At 42.3% G+C, this 22,473-nt stretch overlaps 1 protein-coding gene across 1 annotated transcript in view; it reads left to right on the top strand.

Moving 5' to 3' along the window:
* LOC124292506 (nipped-B-like protein) overlaps window positions 1-22,473 on the top strand; it is a 79,066-nt gene that overhangs the window by 31,719 nt on the left and 24,874 nt on the right. Inside the window, 18 exon segments of the mRNA XM_046729623.1 lie at window positions 9,894-10,062; window positions 10,266-10,287; window positions 10,289-10,379; window positions 10,619-10,730; window positions 11,077-11,201; window positions 12,330-12,428; window positions 12,991-13,280; window positions 13,587-13,742; window positions 14,818-14,848; window positions 15,105-15,155; window positions 16,086-16,244; window positions 17,188-17,277; window positions 17,427-17,588; window positions 18,677-18,783; window positions 18,924-19,010; window positions 19,121-19,355; window positions 19,539-19,693; window positions 20,258-20,338. Coding sequence (XP_046585579.1) covers window positions 9,894-10,062; window positions 10,266-10,287; window positions 10,289-10,379; window positions 10,619-10,730; window positions 11,077-11,201; window positions 12,330-12,428; window positions 12,991-13,280; window positions 13,587-13,742; window positions 14,818-14,848; window positions 15,105-15,155; window positions 16,086-16,244; window positions 17,188-17,277; window positions 17,427-17,588; window positions 18,677-18,783; window positions 18,924-19,010; window positions 19,121-19,355; window positions 19,539-19,693; window positions 20,258-20,338 — 2,222 coding nt within the window.

Raw genomic sequence — 22,473 nt, 5'->3', positions numbered from 1 at the left:
AATAGAAAAAACCCTGTTTTTTCGCATTTATATCTACAGTTTAAGTAGTTAACTTGTGAAAGTATGAAATATCTGTTAAACTAAGTGTTTTTTATCTTTTTGTGTGGAAAAACAAAAGTATTCGCGACTGTTGCTTCAATACCTTCACATTAGAAGACGATTTTGCTCCCGTTATTTTGGTTCGATAATTACCTTCAAATTCAGTCACCGCCCTTCGGTATAGAAAATTACTGCTAAGGGGCATAACTCTTAATGTATAGACAAATAGCATGACTTGAATAAGCTACGTATTATAAGCTCCATGCATTGATTTAGGCACCGTACTGGATGTTGGAAAGCGTGCATAGTGATGTGAGGATTACGAATGCCGATTGATCGCTAGAAAATGTGAAAACAAGTTGAAAATATTGGGAAGTTTATGTATGATTGTTACGAGTCACTTTATTTTTATGGTGCGCCAACTAGACTCACCAGGTCAAGGAATAGTGCGGCATGTTGTACTTCTATGGGCCAATGGCGCAAGGGCGCGGTCTAAAATAGACTCTCTTGATTATTATCCACCACCGCGCGTTAAGTGGGGGATATAGTATTAGGCTCCGTCTGTCCATACGTACGTACAAATTAGAATATGTTAAGAACTGTTGACTAGATTCTTTTCATATTGGTACCTAGGTTCCATCACAGTATAAGAAAGGTCCAAGTCAGATTTGGTGACCTTGACCTTCATTTCAAGGTCACAAGGGGACTTTAACAGTTTACCTTTGTCAGCGAGATATCTCAAGAACCGTTCCCTGGATTTTCTTCATATTCAACACCAAGCTTTACCTAAGGAAGGCTCAGGGCCCAGTTGATTTTGGTGACCTTCGCTGCCTTTTCAAGGTCACAGCGAAGATTTCAGCATGTTAAGCTGCATGTTAAGCTTGTCAGCGAGATACCTCAAGAACCATCCACTGTCATATTTGACACCAAGCTTCATCTAGGGAAGGTGCAAGGTCCAGTCGATTTTGGTGACTTTCACATAATTGTCAAGGTCACAGCGACACTTTGAAGATTTCAGCATGTTAAACTGCATGTTAAGATTGTCAGAGAGATATCTCCAGAACAGTTCACTGGATTTTCTCCATGGACTTTCAAGATTTCCCTTGAATGTTTTTCAATAAGCAATTATTACTATTTTTGCATATTTCATACACTAAGACATTCATGTCAAGGTCAAAGTCAGTCTTGAAAATATTTGTGCGTTTGAACAACTACAGAACAAGATATTAAGAGAGGTTGACTGGTCATGTTTTTGTTGACATTTAACTTCATCTTAAATTACGACCTTCACTTTCATTACTTTTTAAGTTTGATTTCATAATTTGCGGTAGGGGACTATGTTACCTAGTGACAATGCTTTTTTATGTTACATACGATACGTAGAAAAAAAACAGTATACTAATACAGTAGAAAAAAAACAGTATACAAATACAATAGCTTTCATTACTTTTTAAGTTTGATTTCATAATTTGCGGCGGGGGATTATGTCACCTAGTGACAATGCTTGTTATGTTACATATGATACGTAGAAAAAACCCAGTATACTAATACAATAGCAATTTATATTATCCCTGTGAAAATAACTGCTTAAGATGTAAATTCTTCTGATAATGGAACAGAAATTCTCTTGAAGTTACATTTTCGGATCATTTTTTCACTGAATCACCAGGTAGATTGGAGTGAAATGTGTTCTGGCTTAGTTGAATAACGGGTAGCATAACAGGAACAAAAATTGAATTATGTTGTCTTCTGGTGTTTCATTGTAAGTTTCCTACACATAATGTCTGTTTTCATTTTCAAAGCTAGTTTTTTCACCTCCGAAGATACGACATCATTTTGACTGGGCATAATGCACGTAATAGCAGTTATGCTATGCACAAGCAATCACTTGACAATATTATTATATTCATGAATAATTATTCATATTCGTTACTAGGGCTGCAACGAAACACTATGTGGCGAATATAAAAAGTATCACAAATATCTCATAAAATGACTGACCATGCTTTTTGACATCTTAATTTTTTCTTTACGTCTTGTCGTTTCTAATACCTGACCCACCATATAAAATACTTTTAACCCTAATGTGTTTATATTATTACACAAAACCAACAATGCAAGCACAGTTCAGTTGTTAGTTATGTATATTAGGTGCAAAGAGAAGAGAAAGCACAAACAATTTTCTTATCAATGAGCTACAAAATACTAATTATAAGCTTGGTCAGAATAGAAGCCAGTATTAATCAATGTCTTGATAACAATATAGGTATGCCTTGGTCAAATGGTGCCAATTGCTCTCCTACCCATGTTTTGTCAGTTTTTGCTACCATGATCTTTCCTGTAGATGTTTTGGCAGATATTTTTTAAGTTTAATGCTTGTACTGGTTCTGAATACTCAGATTAAAGACAAGTACAGGGATGGCAATTATCCACGATCCGCAGATTTCTGCTGATTTTATTTCAAATTGATCAATTCCAAGCTCCATTCTTCTTCATAGAGATCGCCCAGCAGTCCTTTTGGGCTGATCTTTCTTCTGATATATATTTGTTTTGTATCGTTAGTATGCATTTTCCAAGCTGAAAATGTCCTGTGACAGTTGTATCAATGTTTTTGAATAAAATATTATGATTGTACAATAAATAAACTTTTTATTTATTATACGGCCCCTACCTCACGGAGTTACCTCCCGTTGCGCATGCGCACCAACTGGGTAAGCTCCTAGACCCGTATCATCATTCCTTCTGCTGTCACTGCCGTGAACAGACGTCCATGAGCCGTACAGCGCTGAACTTTCTGAATAAGAAAACTATGTCTGATACTACACCACCTGTATGTATGGTCTTTATTTGCCTATGAAAGGAACAGTAAAGCTTTACAGTTGGTTGTTTCATAATTGTGACTTTGTATTAATTCTAATACGCTAACTTTCCCGTGGTTTACGCACATGTTGCTCTGCCATGGCGGGAAGTTTAGCGTGCCATGTGGTCGTAATATTGCGTATTGAACCAACTCTTACTTCCCGTGGTAGCCTTCACGTATTTTTCAATGTTTTCTACGTGTATATATGTTGCTGGTCCGCCGTTAGCTACATGCTTGCGTGTTTGCTTTCAGGCCTTTTCGTCCTGTTCGGTCTGTGGACAGAGCATTCCACGGGCCGACAGGCATGACCAATGTGTAGCCTGTCTGGAAAAGACCGGCCATGACGCCGGCGTGTCCAATATGTCTTGGGTTTTCCCCCCGCGCCCAAAAGAGGAGGGCGGCTGACACTCTTTTACAAAGAGATGCGAGAGGCGGGTGGGGAACTGACCCAGGTCCCCCCGTCTAAGGCCCAAAAGCGGTCTCGTAAGGGAAAAAAATCCCAAAGCCAAGCCCCCTCTCCTGCTTCTACTGGTGGGTTTGACATGTCTTTAATGGATAAATTGTTTCAGCAACATATGGACTCCGTGAAGTCCCTCGTCCGTGAGTCTGTTGGAGGGCTCCGGGCAGGAGTTCCTCGCTCACTCCGGACGGGGGGCGGAGAGTCAGGGGGTGGGATCGCCGGGCTCGGCTCGATCCCTCAGCCTTGAGGCGTCTGTAGACCCGTTGCCTCTGGCTTCGGGTCCGGACGCCTCGGCTGCCCCGGAGGGGGAGGTGCTCCCAGTCCCCCTCTCGGAGTTGGCGCAGGGACCGTTGAGTATTCCTGGGATTCCGATCCCTGCGCCTTCCCGCCCCATGAGGGCGGAGGCACCAGTTCTGCCTGGTCTGCCTCCAGCGTCTCGGGACCGGGGTCCGTGCACGCTTCCAGGCGCTGAGGCGGGGCACTCTGTCTGCTCTTCCCTCTCTGTGGTTCCTAGTGCTAGGCCGCCCACCGGGTCGGGGGTTAGGGTCCTCTTTCAGAGGAGACCCAGCCTCAGACTCGGGCTCGGGCGCCGAGTCGATGGAGCTTGGGGAGGTAGAGGAGCATGACGGTGCTTTCCGTTTTGCTTCGGGCTCTGCGGGAGGTCCGGCAAAGGATTGCCGAGGGCCTACCCCAGGCCGCGGTGCCTGTTGGCAGCTTGGACTCGGCTGAGTTCCACTTGCCAGGCGAGGCGTTTGCCCCTAGGCAGCCTACGCAGACGCAGCTCCACATTCTGCCTTCGTTGGTCCAGGACGCGGTTGATCCCCTCTTGTCTGGTACCCTTGTCCGGTTCGACTTGCCGGATTTAGTACGGAGATACCAGCTTGGGGAGGAATCCCTGTTCGTGGTTCCCATCGTAGACGAATGTGTGTTCACTTCCGTCGCCCTGGGGGGAGGCTCGGCTTCCTCCGGAGCAGCTCCGGCTGCTCGGCAAGGGCGTGTGACTCCACCGTTTGCCCTCGCGGGCGCCCCCCTGAGACATGCGTACCGGACCTACGAGGAGGTCTACCGGAACGCAATGCAGCAGGTCAGGGTGGTGGTCCATGAGGCCTACCTCTCCTCGATACAGAGGTCGGCCCTGGAGGCGGAGGGGCATGCTGGTGACGTTTCACCGCATGTCGTGCTGCTCCGTCAGCTATCGGAAGTACAGGCCCACCTCGCGCGCAACTCTTTGCGGTCTGCTGCGTCGACGGTGATGTGCGCAGTCATGGGGATGCGCAAGCTGTGGCTGTCGACGTCTCGGTACTCGGCAGCGACGCAGCAGACCTTGCTGGCCCTCCCCTTCCGTCTGGGAGCGACCCTCTTTCCAGGGGCACAGCAGGTCATTCGGGAGGCTGCCGCTGCAGCTACCTCCTTCAAGGACTCTAAGGCCTTGTTGGAGCACCCGCGGGTGTCTCGCCCCCGCGCTCCCGTTCCACCTTCCTCCGCCGGGGGCAGCAGCCTACACCCGAAGTCTGCCGGCTGGCTTCGCCGCTTGGTAGGGGTAGGCGGAGGAGCAGGTCCGCCAAGGGTAGGGGCAAGGAGCAGTCCTCGACTAGCTCCCAGCCTTTTCGCTGGGCTGGAGGTCTGCCCCAACCTCCCGCTAACCCATCAGGCTGTCGCCAAGCCGTGTCACGCCCAGTCAGCTCCGCTGCTCGGGACAACGCGACGCCAGCTTCCTACCCCATATCCCAGTGGGAGGTCGCTTCTCTCTATTCCTGCCGGAATGGGAGAAGGCTACCAACAATGCTTGGGTGCTGGCCACCGCCAGCATCGGCCATTTACCACTGTGGAAGCGAGGTCCGCCTCGACTTCACCGCATATACCGCGACTCCGTGCCGCCATGTCAGGCAAGGGCGGACATATTGCGCGACGGTTCAGGCTCTGCTGGACAAGTCCGCAATCGAAATGCGATTCCACCGGGAGAGGAACAGGCGGGATTTTACTCCACGCATTCCTCGTCTCCGAAGAAAGACGGCGGGTTCCGGCCCCATTCTCAACCTCAAGGGGTTGAACCGCGATGCTAGAAGTACCATCCTTCAAGATGGAGACACTGCGCCGGTGATCTCATCTGTTCAGCCCGGCGATTGGCTCACGCCAATCGACCTAAAGGATGCGATTCGCATGTGCCCATACATCCATCGCTCAAGCAGTACCTTCGGTTCTCTTTACGACGGGATGTGTTACCAATTCAGGGTGCTCCCTTCGCATATCGACTGCCCCAAGGGTGTTCACCAAGCTCATGTTAGTCCCAGCTACCCTCGCCGCTGCGCTCGCAAGGAAGGCGCTAGTTACCCTTACCTCGACGACTGGTTGCTCGAGCACTAACACAGCCAGCGAAGTCTAGATGCTACTCACACAGTGATAGACATTCTAACTCGACTGGGGTGGATAATCAACCTCAAGAAATCCGACCTGGTACCCACCCAGGACTTGGTTTTTCTTGGAGCGCGATTCCAAACAAACAAGGATCTCGCTTCCTTGTCGCCCGACGGATCACCAGAGTTCGAGATGGTATCTTCGCTCCTCTCCCAGCCCCAGGCACCAGCACGGACTTGGCTCCGCCTACTGGGCCATATGGCGGCGACGATCTCTGTCGTGGTGGCGGGCGCTGCTGAGGATGCGCTATACAGCAAGCTTTGGCTCGGCTGTGGGCTCACACGGAGGATCTGGAGCGCAGTCTCACAGTCCCCGAAAGTGGTTGACACCTCACCTTCAGTGGTGGACAAATGTCGGAATCTCACCAGGGGATCCCCTTGGAAATCCCGACGCCAGCTCTCACAGTTCAGACCGGCGCGCCCCTCACGGGCTGGGGTGTTCTGGGCAGTCTGTCGGCGTCCGACTCTGGTCCGAAGCCGGCCCACCTTCACATCAACGTGTTGGAACTGAGAGCTGTGCGGTTGGTTTTCGAAGCGCCAGAGAGAGCATGTCCGCGGGCCAGGTAGTCCGCCTTCAGTTGGACAACCAGACGGCCATGTCGCATATCCTGAAGCAGGGCGGCACGGTGTCCCCAGCGCCCCGGGAGGCGGGGACTTTCTCCTCTGGTGCCACCAGTGCGATTGTCAGGTACTCCCTGTTTATCTCCCGGGCTGGAGAACGGCGAGCAGATGCGCCTTCTCGCCGATCCTGGCCCCGCACGAGTGGATGCTCGACAGGCAGATTTTCAGAGTAATCTCCCAGTTGTACGGGTCGCTCCAGGTGGATCTGTTTGCGCCCGGCGGGACGATCAGACACCCGTGTTCTGCTCTCAATACCGACCCAGGGCGCTGGCTGCCGACGCCTTCCTGCTGGATTGACGGGCAAAGTGCTCTGGCTGCCCCGCCGCTACCACTCATTCCCCGTGGTCCTTTCACAGCTGTCCACCCAGCCAGCTCGGCTGCTTGTGCTACTGGCACCGCTTTGGCCGCCACAGAGCTGGTTTCCGTAATTCTCAGGTTTCTGGCTCAGCCTCCTGTTCTATTACCTTTACGACCGACATTCTCACTCAGAACGGAGCTTCCACCCAAATCCACGGATTCAGTGGGTGGCTTGGCCTCTGTCAGGTCTAGCCTCGAGGCACGCTGGAATTCCTGCAGCAGTTGCAGACACAATTCTGGCTTCGAGGCGGATTCGGCAAACGCTCAGTATGAGGATAGGTGGTCCCGCTTATGCGCGCTGGTGTTCAGATAGGGGATTGCAGATCCCTTTTCTGCGGATTTAGTCCGAGTATTGGAGTTTTTGCAAGCTCGCTTTGGAAGAAGGCCTGGCGGCTTCGACCCATTCGCGGGCTACTCCACCGCTATTTCCACTTTTCACACCCCTGTCGATGGTGCTCTTCTGGGGCAGCACCTCTCGCATAGCTTTTTTGCTGGCGCTGAACGGATTCGACCTGCTCTCAGGCTTAACCAGTCCACCTTTGGGATTTGTCAATCGTGCTCGATTGGCTGTCCGGTCCAACTTTCTCACACCTATCGGCTATTTCCATTCAGTTGTTAACTTGGAAGGCTGTTTTTCTGGTGGCGGTAACATCTGGACGTAGGGTCGGCGATTTACATGCTATGTCGTCCGACCCGGGCGCTGACTGTGTTTCACACTGATCGTGTCAGCATTCGGCCCCCGGATACTTACCGCCGGGTCGATCACGCTTCCATGTGACAGCTCCTATCGAACTTCCCACTCTTACCCAGCCTTCCACATCGGGACCACTCCTACGAAAGCACTCACCCGCTGGATGTCCGTAAGACGCCAAAGTCTATATCAAACTAACGCAGGGAACTGCACGGGTACCCAGCTGTTCTGTTGTTACGGTGGCGGAAGGCTGGTCTGCCAGCGAGCAAGCAGACTTTGTCTCGCTGGCTAGTTTCGTGTATTTGTGCCGCTTATCAGGCTAAGGGCAAGCCTCCCCCTGAGGGGTTGAAGGCTCACTCGGTCAGGGCAGTAGCCGCATCAAAAGCTTTTGCATCGGCACTCCCCATTGAAGAGATCTGCTCTGCCGCTATTTGGAGCCGGCCAAGCACGTTTATACGGCACTACCAGCTCGATACACATTCCCGTAATCGTGCGAGCTTTGGCCGTTCTGTTCTCTCCAGTGGACAGTGTCCTGCCACCCTGACCGAGTGAGTCTTGGTTTATTGGTTTGTTTATTGACGCTGCTGTACAATAATTGTGTATTATTGACATGTCTGCTACTGTGAGTTAAACTACCCCCTTTCGATTCTCTCAGGAGTAATTAGTCGATTGAGCGGTATTGACATTCCCCCCTACGGTGCTCACTAATCGACACTAGGTGGGTGGGGTTTTGTTGACATTCGTACATGTGCGATTGCCTATGCTAAACGTATGGAGGTCGTCTTTGAGCACAAATCCTCCCTGTCAGTTCCCCTCCCATAATGCCTCTCGCGGAAGCTCAACTGGGACAAGTGACAGGTGAGTGTTATGGCGCCTGTTCAATTTTTTTCCATGATAATGATCGCTATATTTTGTGTGTGCTTGGACAGAATTCCTCCTCCCTGGCCTCCGGTCTTTGGGAGTCTGTGTTTATGCATAATATGTACCCCAAGGACGATCTCTATGAAGAAGAATTAACCAAACCTGAAGAGGTTTTCAATTCTTCAAGAGAGTCGCCCTTGGGTAGGGCCTCCCCCTCCCCGCAATTCTGTTCACTGATATATTCAGCAGAAGGAATGATGATACGGGTCTAGGAGCTTACCCAGTTGGTGCGCATGCTAACGGGAGGTAACTCCGCGAGGTAGGGGCCATATATAAAATAAAAGAGTTTATTTATTGTACAATCTTTTATTCAAAAACATTGATACAACTGTCACAGGACATTTTCAGCTTGGAAAATGCATAATATGTACCTCTCTTCGAAAACCTCTTCTTTGAAGAATTGAAAACCTATCTTCAGGTTTGGTTAACTATGTTATTTAACAGTGACGCTGGTCTTGTATGTTCTCATAAGGACCAGTAATATTACCGTATACATGTGGTCTCGTGCTCTTTTAGGGATCAATAAAAAATACATGTTTGTAAGACAGGACAAGTGCAATACAGGCTTATTAATATATGGACGTGGAGCACCAAGGTTGTTACATGTTAGGTTTAAGAAATCGCACATGCTTTTTCATGCCAAGAAATTCAAATCGTGCAAGACTGTTAATGACATCGATGTTGTTTGTAGATGATAATAAGTGAATGAACTTATCAAATGATGGTTAGGTAGTGTAATATACTGGTAAAATGGAGTTGCTAAGAGTATCATAAAATGGACAGACCATGCAAAAGAGGTATTCACATTCTACACAAGGAATGATACATAATGGACATAATCTTTCGTGACGAGGAATGTTTAACTTTCTTCCTTCTTCAAATTCAAGTAGTAAACTATGGTAAGAACAGTGAAATTTTCATAGTGCTATACAATGTGTCGGCTCCTCAACAAGGGATAAGTATTCTTCAAATTTAAAACATAATTTGATGCTAGAATATAATGCAAGTTTAGAATATAATCCAATCTGTTCCATCCATGTTTGTCGATCAGTGGCTATGCATCTTTCTGAACAAAGATATAAATTCCTGTGTGGTAAAATTGTTGCTCTCTTGGATGCTTTATCATTCTAATTACACACACATATCGTATGAACATGATAAAGTACAAATAAATTTGGCCAGTGTCAAACACTGTTATGCTGCCATCTGGAACCTACATATTAGTATATCTTTTCACAGTCTGATTTTCCTATTTTCTTAAGACAGTTGCTGGCTGCTTGCTATTTTGAAACACGTCTAAGCAAGCTGAAGAGCTAGATGTGGATTAGTGTAACTATTCTCTTGAACACTGGTTGACAATTATGTTCACCTGCAAATTCATAGAAGCTGAATGTGATTATCTTGAAACATAATGTTTTAGCTCTCCAGCTAATCTTAAGGCATTGGGGTGAAGGACAGTTGATTTGATGATGAGGAAATATTGATTTGTTGAAATGACATCAAATACAACAATTTGTTATTCTGTTTCAGTGTTGCCGCAACTGCCGTTGCCAACACCCCTTCCGCAGACTATGCATAACAAAAGTTTGTTGTATAGTTCCACGATTGCAGACGATGCAAAGAGAATTATCTCAGTGCGGAGTGAGGGGTTGGCAAAGCAACTGGCACAAGCTCTACGGCAGACTTCAACAAACCATATGTAAGTTTTGCATTATTGTAGGAATGTTTGTGTGGCAAACCAAACTTTAACTGTGTAACTGATGAAAGACCAGAATTCATTTATCTTGATGAATACTTTAAAGCTTGTGGAAATATGATAAATTATAAAGAACAATTTAATATTGCTTGATTGCTTTGTTGATACTAATATTTGTTTAATTTGGTTTCATCAATCAATTTCAGAGAGTTGAAGGACACCTTGGTGGGGGGACTCTATAGAGGGAGATGTGCCACCTTTATTAAAAGCTGTCTTTCTAAACGATCCTCAGGTCTTTTGTGGGAGAAATCTCTATGATGGTAAGATGTTTCAGGCATTTGAAGACATGAATATGTATTGTCTGTCAGTAAATGATGTTCTCCTTTTTCACCTACAGCATTTGATAGATCTATATCTAACTCATTAGTAGAATATCATATGTGAAAGATATTGTGCCTATGATAGCAGACATGAGCATTGAATGGTGTTGTCAACTATGATTTGTGCAGACTTCTTCAGATATTTTTACTTTGCATTTATATATTTTCTTTTGTTTCAGGGGTGAATACTAACTTGTCACAGGATTTGCAACAGCATGGACAAAATTTTGTACAGTCATCTCAATACTCGTCATCTTCATCTCGTGTTAGTCAACAAAATGATACATCAAGGTGAACTCTTCTATAATGTATTATACTCTTCCATGCAGTAAACAGGAAAAATAAATATTAGCAACACTTTTGATCCTTGGGGAAAACAGACAAGTTCTGTCTTACACACTTAGAAAACATTCTCAGTAACAGTTATTGTTTGGATGAATTATATAAGTAATGTATCCAATTTGATGATGAGCATGATCAAATAATGAACAAAAGTTTTCCTTGGCTTCTTGAAGAAATATTCAATCTTATTCACTAAACTAACATATTCACATGTAGAAAATGGTTTATTTGTGTTATGGTTTTACAGTCACTTCATATGATATGATGATAATTAATTAGAATTATTTCTTTGCAGAATTTCAAATTCCCAATCATCACGGTTTTCAAATCAGAATCAGAATAATTCATATTCACCAAGTAACTCCAGCCATTTTCAACAAGAGTTCAACTCATTTTCAAGAAACTCATATTCAAATTCAGGTAGGTCTACTTTTTGTCCCCGCCGCAACGCGGAACGGGGGACTATGTATTCAGCTGCATCCATATGTTTGTATGTCTCATGAATTTTTGTACCAAGTGTCTTAAAATTTGGTGACAGCCTACATTGGGGGATTACCCAGACACCAGTCAATTTGGGTGACCTTGACCATATATTCACCTTACCGCTTTCTAAACTCTTGTTAATGCGATATATCTTATGCACTGTTTTACCCAATATGTTCAGATTTGGTGACAACCTACATTGGATCATTACTCTGACACCAGTCGATTTGGGTGACCTTGACTTTATCTTCAAGGTCACATTCACACTTTGACCACTTTTCAAACTTATGTAAACACGATATCTCATAAAACGTTGCACCCAGTGTCTTCAATTATGTCGACAGCCTGCATTGAGTGATTACTAAGATATCAGATATTAAAAGGTTGTGTTGTCTTTGAAGATTTAGACATAATTTACAGTCACCTGTCACATGGTTAAGATATTGGAAAATTCGAAATTTTAGCCTCCAAGCTGAAGAATATATTGGCATTTCTTACAAATTTGATGTCAGTCATTAACATAACTGGTATCAGGTTAGGGTAATAGGGGCCGGGGTACCCGGGTAGAAAATTTGGACCTGTCCCAGCCATAATACATACTGACACTGACAGTGGATATATGCATGTGCATCTATACATTCAAATCTACTATATTCCTGAAATATCTTCAGAGTTAGGAGAAGGAGAAGATTCTGACAAGTGACCATGACTAAAAACTTTATTGACCAAAAGATGAAAACTAGTAAATATGATATATTTAATTCTTCTTTATCGGTGGGGTAGCCTTGTGGTTAAAGAGTTCCCTTGTCATGCCTAAAACCCGGGTTTGATTCCCTACATAGGTACCATGTGTGAAGCCCATTTCTGGCCCCAGCTGTGATATTGCTGGAATATTGCTAAAAGTGGCATAAAACACAACTCACTCTTTTGTGGCGGGACATTGCCAAACACTTGTGTTTCATTATTATGAAAACATATTTTCATTTTAAGTTTTAAATGGAAAATCCTATTATTTAGTGCAAGAAACAATTTGATAAATGCTATTTGGAAATTTTTGTCTTCCAGCAACAATTAATGGGGACTGTTATCTTTCTGATGGTCCACTTCATCCTGCTGATCCACATAGGGGACGAATAAACCACAAAGAACAAAACAAGATGACAGGTTGTATTTCATAGATTATGCACACAGGTTTAGATCAACTGTGGTTTCATTCTATTTGAGAAGGCAGCCTTATTGAACTGATGTTTAACTCTTGACTCTGATTTTCCTGTTTGTATCATCCACAAATTTTGTATGTTGTCTTGTAGTATATGTTGTAACAAGTACTCAGGGACAAACATGTTAAGTTTCTGTCTTTTTCTGATGTCTTGCCTGTTGACTGTATGTCCCAAAAATTCTTTAGTGTGTATTTTGATTTTGGCTTCTTTAACCTTTGATGTTGGGTATAAATCTGTTAAATATGTCCATAGGTCTGAAGGATAATACAGTAATGGATGTAATTGGTAGTGTGCTTTATCAAATAAGAACAAAAATATGAAAAACAGCAAAAAAATAAATAAGAAATCTTATTGGGTTAATAGTGAACTTTTTATGTTTTAGCTTTTCAATTTATGACCTGATATGATACTTCAAGAATCTTTCTGTTGCAATGAAACAGGGCCCCATTTCATAAAATTAATGTGATAATTGATCTTTAATCTGGTTTATTTGTATTTTGTTTCAGTCTCATCCCCTGCTCAAGCAACCTCAGCAGACAGACTTACCAGCCAGCAAGTTACACAGCAACCTTCATCGTCAGTGCCAATTACAAATATGGACAGTGATTTAACACGTTCTAATCGGAGACGCTCTTCGAGCAGACATTGTGAACCTTCTGTTTCTTTAGATGACATAGAACCAAGTATAATGTCATCATCACGGACATCAATAAATAAGGATGGTGATTCTAGGTTGCAGAAAAAGACATCCGGAAAAAATGAACCAGTTGTGCTTCTTGAAATGCTTGATATGAAAGTATGTATAGCGTTTCTCAGTCCATTATCACATAGTTCCAATGTACTTCACTATTCACTTCATGAACCTTCTCTGTCCACACATAACTGATTTCTTGCCTCATTGTTTCTTTAATGATTATTTAATGTCACTCCATACTGTAATTTTATGTCAGATTTTAAGAAAGAGAAGTAATTGTTGTAAGTTGTCACTTATTGACAATGGTAAGTTTGAAGATGTTATGAAACCACCTTATGCGAAATGTGCTATTCATAGAGAAATTGTCCTGTGTAAATTTTATATTGTACTGTGTCGAACTTATTTCAGAGAAACTTAAGAAGTAGAGGGAAAAAAACAAATCCAAGAAAATCTGTAACTCAGAAAAAGGCAAACAGGAAGAAAGCTGTTAAATTTGAAGAAACCATTGTTCAGAAAAAAGAGAATATGAAACAAGAAAGAGAAATTGAAAACAATTTAGTGATGGTATATTGTTAGAATGTTGATATTCTCTACTTTTTATTGAATTTTCTTTACAAGTTTTAGACATTTCTGTTGGTTTCAAAGATAGATATCTGCTGTTCGTTTAAGGTTTCAAGCAGATAAAGTTCTTGCTTTGTTTTCATAATAATGTTTCATTACGTTTGCACATATTTAATATTTTATTACTGTTATTTAACAGTTCTGATTGCACTGTTGCCAAACAAACCCTGGAAATATTCTGAAAGACATGTCTGTGATATTAAATGCAGTTGTAATTACTGCCTTGACATTTTTTCTTCATCACTGGTTGCTTACTGTTAACAAATTGTCAATATGGGTATTATGAACATCTTTGGATGCTAACTGATGATGTTTTCAGGAGATATTTCAAGTGTTTTGACATTGTTTTGAAACCTGGTGATGCTGTTCCTTCTGGTTTATATGTATGACATTATACAATTATAGACTCTTGTAGAGGTCGATATTGGTTTTTATTGACCTGAGTAAAACAATATCGACCGAGCTTGCGAGGTCAATATTGTTTTTCTCAGGTCAATGAAAACCGATATCGACCTCTACAAGAGTCTATAATTGTTTTATTATATAATGAAAGAGAAACAGGTTTTAACATAAACTTTTAATGCACACACTGTGCCATCTATCCGAGTGATCTGATTGGCTGAAAAGCGGGGGAAGCCCCTTCGTACGGGATTCCGTGTCTATTTTTAGTAACCCAAGTCAATATCGTAATTTATCAGAAAACTCAAGTCAATATCGTGTTTTGTAGTCAATCATGTGACGGTCTTTTGACCAATCGTGGTACAGGAAAAATACTACCTATATAATAAACACATTTCTAGGTTTGAGGATTTATATTTTAGAAATTGAAGATGGACACCATTATTCAAGGGATACATGTCATTGAACAGATGCTTCATAGTTTGTTAATTAAAATGAATTTAGTTAACACTTTGCTCACATTTCCATATGCAGTCTGTTGAATTTTCTAAAACAAACTGATACATGTATTTCATAAGGTGTTGTGTTAATATTTACTATTTCAAAATGGTATTTTCAGACATTACAGTCCATAGCCACAGGGGGATCAGGTTAGTACATGCTATCTTATTCACATTGTAGCAAGCATAGTTTTAAACAATACCTTTCATCATATAATGTGATAGTAGGCAATTCACATTTCATATCATTGACTCTTCATTTCATTTCAATTAGCATTTGTCTTTGTCATGGTTTTGCACTGACATGCAGTTGTGAGATTTCTCTTTTCACTAACAGTTCACACTTGAATTTTTTCTTCATTATAATTTGACATTATGTAAACTTTCATACAAATGTTGGAAACAGTTGCAGATGATACACCTATTAATGGAAAGCCTGATGATAGTGGTCCTCAAGGTGAAATAGATAACACTTGTTTGAATTTGATTACATCAATCACTTTGTTCTTTTCTGCAACTTTCATATGTTTTATTGCACAGCAAAGTTACCAATGGAAATGGGCTGTTTATGAGTTGTTTCTGTTGATCATTTCTTCTGTTTTGAGTTTGATTAATATTCACAGTACCCAATTATCAGCAGTTTGATCATCAGCTGACTTAATATTTTAGTCATTATTTACTAGTATATGATATAATGGTGTTTCTGGTTGAACTGAATTGTAGTGTCACTAATATGAGTTTTCTTTTCCTGTTGTAAATTTCATCTCTTCAAATTTGTTAGGCAGATTATCAATGTGTTTTCAATGGTCACTATTAATTTGTATGTTAACTGTTATCAGGTATCTGTAGATAATATATTTCAAGTGATACACTGTGATTGGGCACTGTTAAATCATTTGAATCACTTGTTTAGATATTTGTCTTCAATTGCCTTATTCATTAAGCATTTGGGAACAGATATATTGTTGAATATATTGGCTTCTGTAAGCTTTAACCATGCATGTCTGTTTCACTCAACGAACTTGTAATAGAAAGATTATTTCTGTATTTTTGGTTATTCTTTCGGAACAGAATGAACAGTTTGGTTATTCTTTTGGAACAGAATGAACAGTAGGCATGATGTTTTAAGTATTTTGCATGGGCTGATGACAGATTTCTATAAAGTTATTACTTATCAGATCAAAAACTTCCCAAACAGTTTGTATCAATTAAACTTCTGCTGATTCCTTAATTAATTTTATTACCGAAGTTCATTTTATGTCCCCAGCTGATATTAATATGTGATCAAACTTATGATTGACTTAAATGGTAACAAGCATGGCTTAAAAATATTGTGCATTTGATTTATGCGTAATGAAAATTGACAAGTTCTAATTTTGAATTTCAGTCAAAGCAGTGGCAGATTCAGATTCTCGGAAAAGACGGAAAAATATGACACGAGATGCAGATGGATTACACTTTAATGTTTCTCGTTCAAATGATGAGAGGGGATTTTCAGCACGATTGTCTCATCATCGGAGAGGCGGGGAGGATGAACGACAAAGAGGTACTTATTTCAATTCAGTGTTAATGCTCTTTTTACAACTGTTTTAAGAGTGGTCCTTTGGTTTATTTGATGTTTTGCTGCTTGTATTTGAATGTAGCATACACCTGAATTATTCATTCTTACCAGGAGGCTTATGACAAGGACACCTTGACTTTCAGGCATACTTTGTAACACTGTTACTCAGCCTTGTTACTCAATCCTTAAAATGTCCAAGATTTAAACTGATGAAGAAAGAAAGAATGAATATGAATGAATGAATGAATGAATGAATGATTGAATGAAAGAGAATCGAACATGTTCATACCTGAGTCATAGTTTAGTGTTCATTACAAGAGGTGAATATTTGGGGAAGTTGACCTATGCAAGAAGTTTTAAGCCACTTTTTTGGTGATACATACGCAGTGAAAATACCATTGCCATGATATGGTGAGTGCCTTCAAATTCTGATTTGCATCCTAACAAAACTAACATTTGCTAACATGTCCACTGTGTTCTTGGACCAGCAAAAGTTATTTCAAGTTAATGGAATTAACCTTGAGTTTTGTTAGATAAACTCTGATGGAGATTTTGAAAGAATATTAAGAACCTATTAAAGTAAGGTGTATTTTGGGTGAAAGGAAATTAAAAATTTATGTCAAACAGTATCTTGTCATTTTTGATAGTGAAGTTGAGTGTAACTGTTTCTATTTAACATCCTCAATGTATTGCTGCTGAGCCACAGCATGTTGTGATGTTTGATCAATGGTTACACCCTAACTTTCACATCGCCAGAATTCAAATTACCGGTACACAATTAGTTCAACCGTTTTGTCTTTGAATTTGTCTGTTACAGTGGTGATGCTTTTGCCATGAATTATAGAAACTGTTTAAACACACTTGTTGCAGGATTAATATTTCTTCTTTCATTAAAAGAATTATAATGTTACACTTTGTCATTATGTAGGATCAAAACGAGGAAGAGGAAGGTATTCTGAATCTGAAAGTGAAGAAGATATTTACATGGAAATTCCAGAGGAAGATGAAGAAACATATGGTTGGTACACTGAAAACTCAATATAAATGATGTACACATTGATACTACATCCTGCAAATAGCCTGCTTACATGGTAATGTGAATGTATTCAGATTAAATTATATTTTCGGAACACATTAGTGTGCATTCATTTATTCATGTCATTTCAGCTGCCAAGAAACGGAAGAAGGAGAAGAAGCAAAAGCGCCATGTACACCACACCTTGACTGTAGAGGAGTTGCTGGAGAGTCCGACCTTCAAGAAATTCAGCAGTTGTATGGACTATGTCTTTGACAGTGCTGAAGAAGTCAACTTTGCCAGTATTGATCCAAGTATGTACAGACAGAGATGGATAGTTAGTTTTCCTTTTTAAGTCATGTGATCGGATCTACATTTGTCATGTTGACATGATTTTGTGTACATATACTGAGAGAAACAAATAAAGAATTACAGGAAAATTCAAGCGTTCCTTTATTATTTTCCAGTTTTCATCACCACAGCGCTGTTCGTAGCTGGTGATGAAGACTGGAAAATAATAAAGGAACGCTTGAATTTTCCTGTAATCCTTTGTTTGTTTCTCTCAGTATATTTCAAGGTGCAGATTCTATTTCCAGTTCTGCTTTAGATTACTTTGCCAGATGGAGATAAAGAATGACCAGTTATTTTTGTGAGAATTGGCAACATTTCATAGTCAGAGTTAACAGTTTTCTTTTAGCTGACTACACATTTATGTTTGCTATTGAAAAGTGCCATGACCAGGGGTTATGGGTAGCATTTTCAAGGCGTCAAAGCTGCTATACAATAATGAAAAGAGTATTGCTGGATCACATCTTTTCGGACAGTATTTCTTACTCCCGCTATAATGAGGGGTGTTGCATCGCACAGACATTGTCAATTCCTGAATGATTGCTTTGATAAATTTATCTTCTATGAGTTACTGAGATGTTTTATAGTCATTAATGTGAACATACTGTTTGTTTCCTGAAAACCCGTAACAAGGATATTTGAATTGTTGCACACTCAATGCTAAGCGTCCAAGAAAGCCTTGTTTTGAATTCTGTGTAGTCTGTGTTTTGTTTCTGATAATAACAGAAGTGTAAAATATGTTTATTCTATTTCGATTATGACAGAAAATTTCCATGTTCAATGATAACATCATGCAGCAAATGTTATGTATGATCCCCCTTAAAAATGTTTAAGATGTATTTTTTTGTGTCATTGAATTTTTATGAGTAATGCATCGATATATACTAGCCAGTTGGACTACCATGTTTCTTTTACAAATCCTAAAAAGTAGCTGTCTGACACTGCTCTACAGTCCAGGTTGTTTTGTTGACGGGAACATATTATTGTCGACTTTTTTTAAACATGAAATTCATTTGCTTATGGCTATTGGTATACATGGAGTTTTTGTTTGTAGATGATGAAGAACAAGAGTGTCCTACAGAATCTCTGATAGCAAAAGGAGTATTGGGAGACATCTGTGGAGAGGCAGCCAAATTGAAAACAATGGGGGTCATGAATCAGGTACATACTGAATATCTGAAACTATTTCTCTGAAAAGACCTTTTTGTTACTGAAGAAATCTTGAAGTTGACAACAAAGGTGTTACATTGAATTTTGTGATCTTTAGCTTCTCCTTATGAAAAATCTCTGATATGTTACAGATTCCTCCTGACAGACTGGTGAAACTTCTGACCATCTTACAGTGGAATATCCGTGATGGAATCAAGGTTTCACCAAATATCAGCCAGGTAAGCAAAAATGAAAATGTTTCAGAGACTGCACATTTGTTTTTCAGTAACAGTAACTGTCATTTTCAAGGCTATGTGTAATAATGAACTTTTTTTTTTTGTCAATCAAGGATGAAGATGGGGAAGATGAGCAGAGACTGTGGCGAGAACTGACAATGGAGAGAATAATGAGGAGCATGGATGCCTCATTATCTGCCATATTTGTGATGACATCGAGAGACATGCCCAAACACGTGTACTTAGAAGATGTCATTGACAGGATCATTCTGTTTGGGAAATACCAGCTTGCTAATACTGTCTACCCAGAGTTTGATCCAGTGTACAAACTTGATCCGAATGCAAAAGGTAAACTGTTCACATTCATTGTCGTTAACATTCATTGTCGTTAACATGGTTAACAACTGGTTATGGCTTGTCTGGAATTGAATAATATTGATGTTATTTGATGATACTCAACAGGAATTAATATTTTGTTCAACTGTGTTTAATGGAAACTGACTATATGAATGTTACATGTGTTTCTGTTAGATGGATACCATGGTAGTTTAAAGGCCAAGAGAGCTCGGGCCGGCACAGTAAAACACAAATCAACCATCACTCTCTACAATAAGCTCTGTGAGCTTGTCAACAATCTTGCTGGACTGTTGGAAATACAGGAACTCACAGACACTGTTATTCTACAGGTTTGGCTTTTATGACATCTCTTACTTTTTCCAACTTTATTGAACATCGCTTATTATCCCCTGCCACAAAGTCTGAGGGGGATATAGGTTTGAGCTCCGCCAGTCCGAGATGATGAGAACAGATTTTCTCAAAAACTGTTATAGATAGGGAAACCAAATGTGGTATGTGTTTTCAGGACACAAATGCCTTGATGGTGTTCAAAAACGGAAACTGTTACAATTCTTTACAGAGTTATGTCCCTTGTCATGCGTTTCTTGTCTTAGTGCATGTTATGCCCAATGGGAACAGATATTCTCAGTAACTGTTGCAGATACGGAAACCAAATGTGGTATGTGTTTTCAGGATATGAATATTGTGTAATTAAAAACCGGGAACGAAATAGGAAGAGAACACTGTGGTGGGCGATATTGATGACCATGTCTTCTTGTTTATACTATCATAATCTTGATTGATTTGATAATGGTCTCTGTTTGCCAGTGTTGAAAGATGATTTGTGTAAATGTCAAGTAGTCCATTTACGTCACATATTGAAGACACTGTGAATGTGTGTTGTTTACTTTCAGGTCTCTTCACTTGGTGTGTCCACCTTCTTTGTGGAAAACATCAGTGAGCTGCAACTTAGTGCTATGAAGCTTGTCACAACGGTGAGTATACTTATCTGGGGATAGGCACCATGAGCTAACTCACGTCATATTACTACATTTAAGGAATAAACTAGTAGCCCTTAAATTGATACCTGTAAACAAATACATTAGCTATTCAAACCAATGAAAGAGCAAAATCAGGTGTGTTTCTTGTTAATTCAGTTATGAACAACATATCCGCTTTTAAGTTAAATTCTATGTAATTATGGGGCACACATGGCACAGTTGTTTTAGGTTTGGGAATTTGCTGTTCAGAGTTGCATCAGCCTTTTGGGATTGCAGCCTTGCTGGTTCGCACTGCGATCCTTAGTTTGCCAGCAATCATACTTGTTTTCTTTCACTAAAGTGCTGCTGACATCTAGGACCTTTGTAATGTCTTCTTACATTTAGCAGCAATATTACCAAATTCTTCTTCATAGAGATCGTCCTTGGGGTACATATTATGCATTTTCCAAGCTGAAAATGTCCTGTGACAGTTGTATCAATGTTTTTTGAATAAAAAGATTGTACAATAAATAAACTCTTTTATTTATTATACGGCCCCCACCTCACGGAGTTACCTCCCGTTACGCATGCGCACCAACTGGGTAAGCACCTAGGCCCGTATCATCATTCCTTCTGCTGTCACTGCCTCTAACAGACGTATGTGTCGAGCGGAGCTGACCTTTTCTGAGAGAAAGAGTATAATGTCTGTATGTATGGTCTTTATTTTGTCCTTGTAAAGGAACAGTAAAGCTTTGCGGTCGGTTGTTTCATAATTGTGACTTTGTATTAATTATTTTACGCTAACTTTCCCGTGGTTTACGCACATCTTGCTCTGCCATGGCGGGACGTTTAGCGTGCCACGTGGTCGTAATATTGCGTATTGAACCAACTATTTCTTCCCGTGGTAGCCTTCACGTATTTTTCAATGTTTTCTACGTGTATCTTAGCTGCTGGTCCGCCGTTAGCTACATGCTTGCGTGTTTGCTTTCAGGCGTTTTCCTCCTGTTCGCTCTGTGGACATAGTATTCCACGGGCCGACAGACACACGAGTGTATCGTGTGCCTGGAAAAGACCGGCCCTGAGGCCGAAACTTGTGAAATTTGTATGGGGTTTTCCCCCCGTGCCCAGAAGAGGAGGGCGGCCGATTTCCTCTTTTACAGAGAAATGCGGGAGGCGGGAGGGGAACTTACCCAGGTCCCCCCGTCTAAGGCTAAAAAGCCGCGCTCTAAGGGAAAAAATCCCGTAGCCAGTCCCCTTCTCCCGCTCCTGGTAGCGGTTTTGATATGACTATAATCACACAGATGTTTCAGCAGCACGCAGTCTCGATGAGGTCCCTCGTTCATGAGACGGTTGGAGGACTCCGGCAGGAGTTCCTCGCCCACTCTGAGTGTGGGGCGGAGAGGGCGGAGGGATCGCCGAGCCCGGCTCGATCCCTAGGCCTTGAGGCGTCTGTAGACCCGTTGCCTCTGGCTTCGGGTCCGGGCGCCTCGCCTCTTGGAGTTGGCGCAGGGACCGTTGATGATTCCTGGGGTTCCGATCCCTGCGCCCTCCCGCCCCATGAGAGCGGAGGCACCAGTTCTGCCTGGTATGCCTCCAGCGTCTCGGGACCGGGGTCCGTGCATGCCTGCAGGCACTGACGCGGGGCGCTCTGTCTGCTCCTCCCTCTCTGTTGTTCCTAGTGCTAGGCAGCCCACCGGGTCGGGGTTCGGGTCCTCTTCGCGAGGAGACCCAGCCTCAGACTCCGGCTCGGGCGCCGAGTCGATGGATACTGGGGAGGTCGAGGAGCAGGAGGGTGCCTTCCGTTTCTCTTCGGCTCTGCGGGAGGTCCGGCAACGGATTGCCGAGTACCTACCCCAGGCCGCGGTGCCTGTTAGCAGCTCAGACTCGGCTGAGTTCCGCTTGCCAGGCGAGGCGTTTGCCCCTAGGCAGCCTACGCAGACGCAGCTCCGCATTCTTCCATCGTTAGTCCAGGACGTGGTCGATCCCCTCTTGTCTGGTTCTCGCCTCCGTTTTGACTTGCCCAAGCTTGTCCGGAGGTACCAGCTGGGGGAGGATTCCCTGTTCGCGGTACCTATCGTGGATGAGTGTGTATTCACTTCAGTCGCCTTGGGGGGAGGCTCGGCTTCCTCCGGAGCAGCTCCGGCTGCTCG

This window comes from Haliotis rubra, unplaced genomic scaffold (assembly GCF_003918875.1).
Source record: "Haliotis rubra isolate DU_JTF1 unplaced genomic scaffold, ASM391887v1 Scf52, whole genome shotgun sequence".
NCBI classification, from domain to species: Eukaryota; Metazoa; Mollusca; class Gastropoda; order Lepetellida; family Haliotidae; genus Haliotis; species Haliotis rubra.
This window is presented reverse-complemented; position numbering and strand designations above follow the sequence as displayed.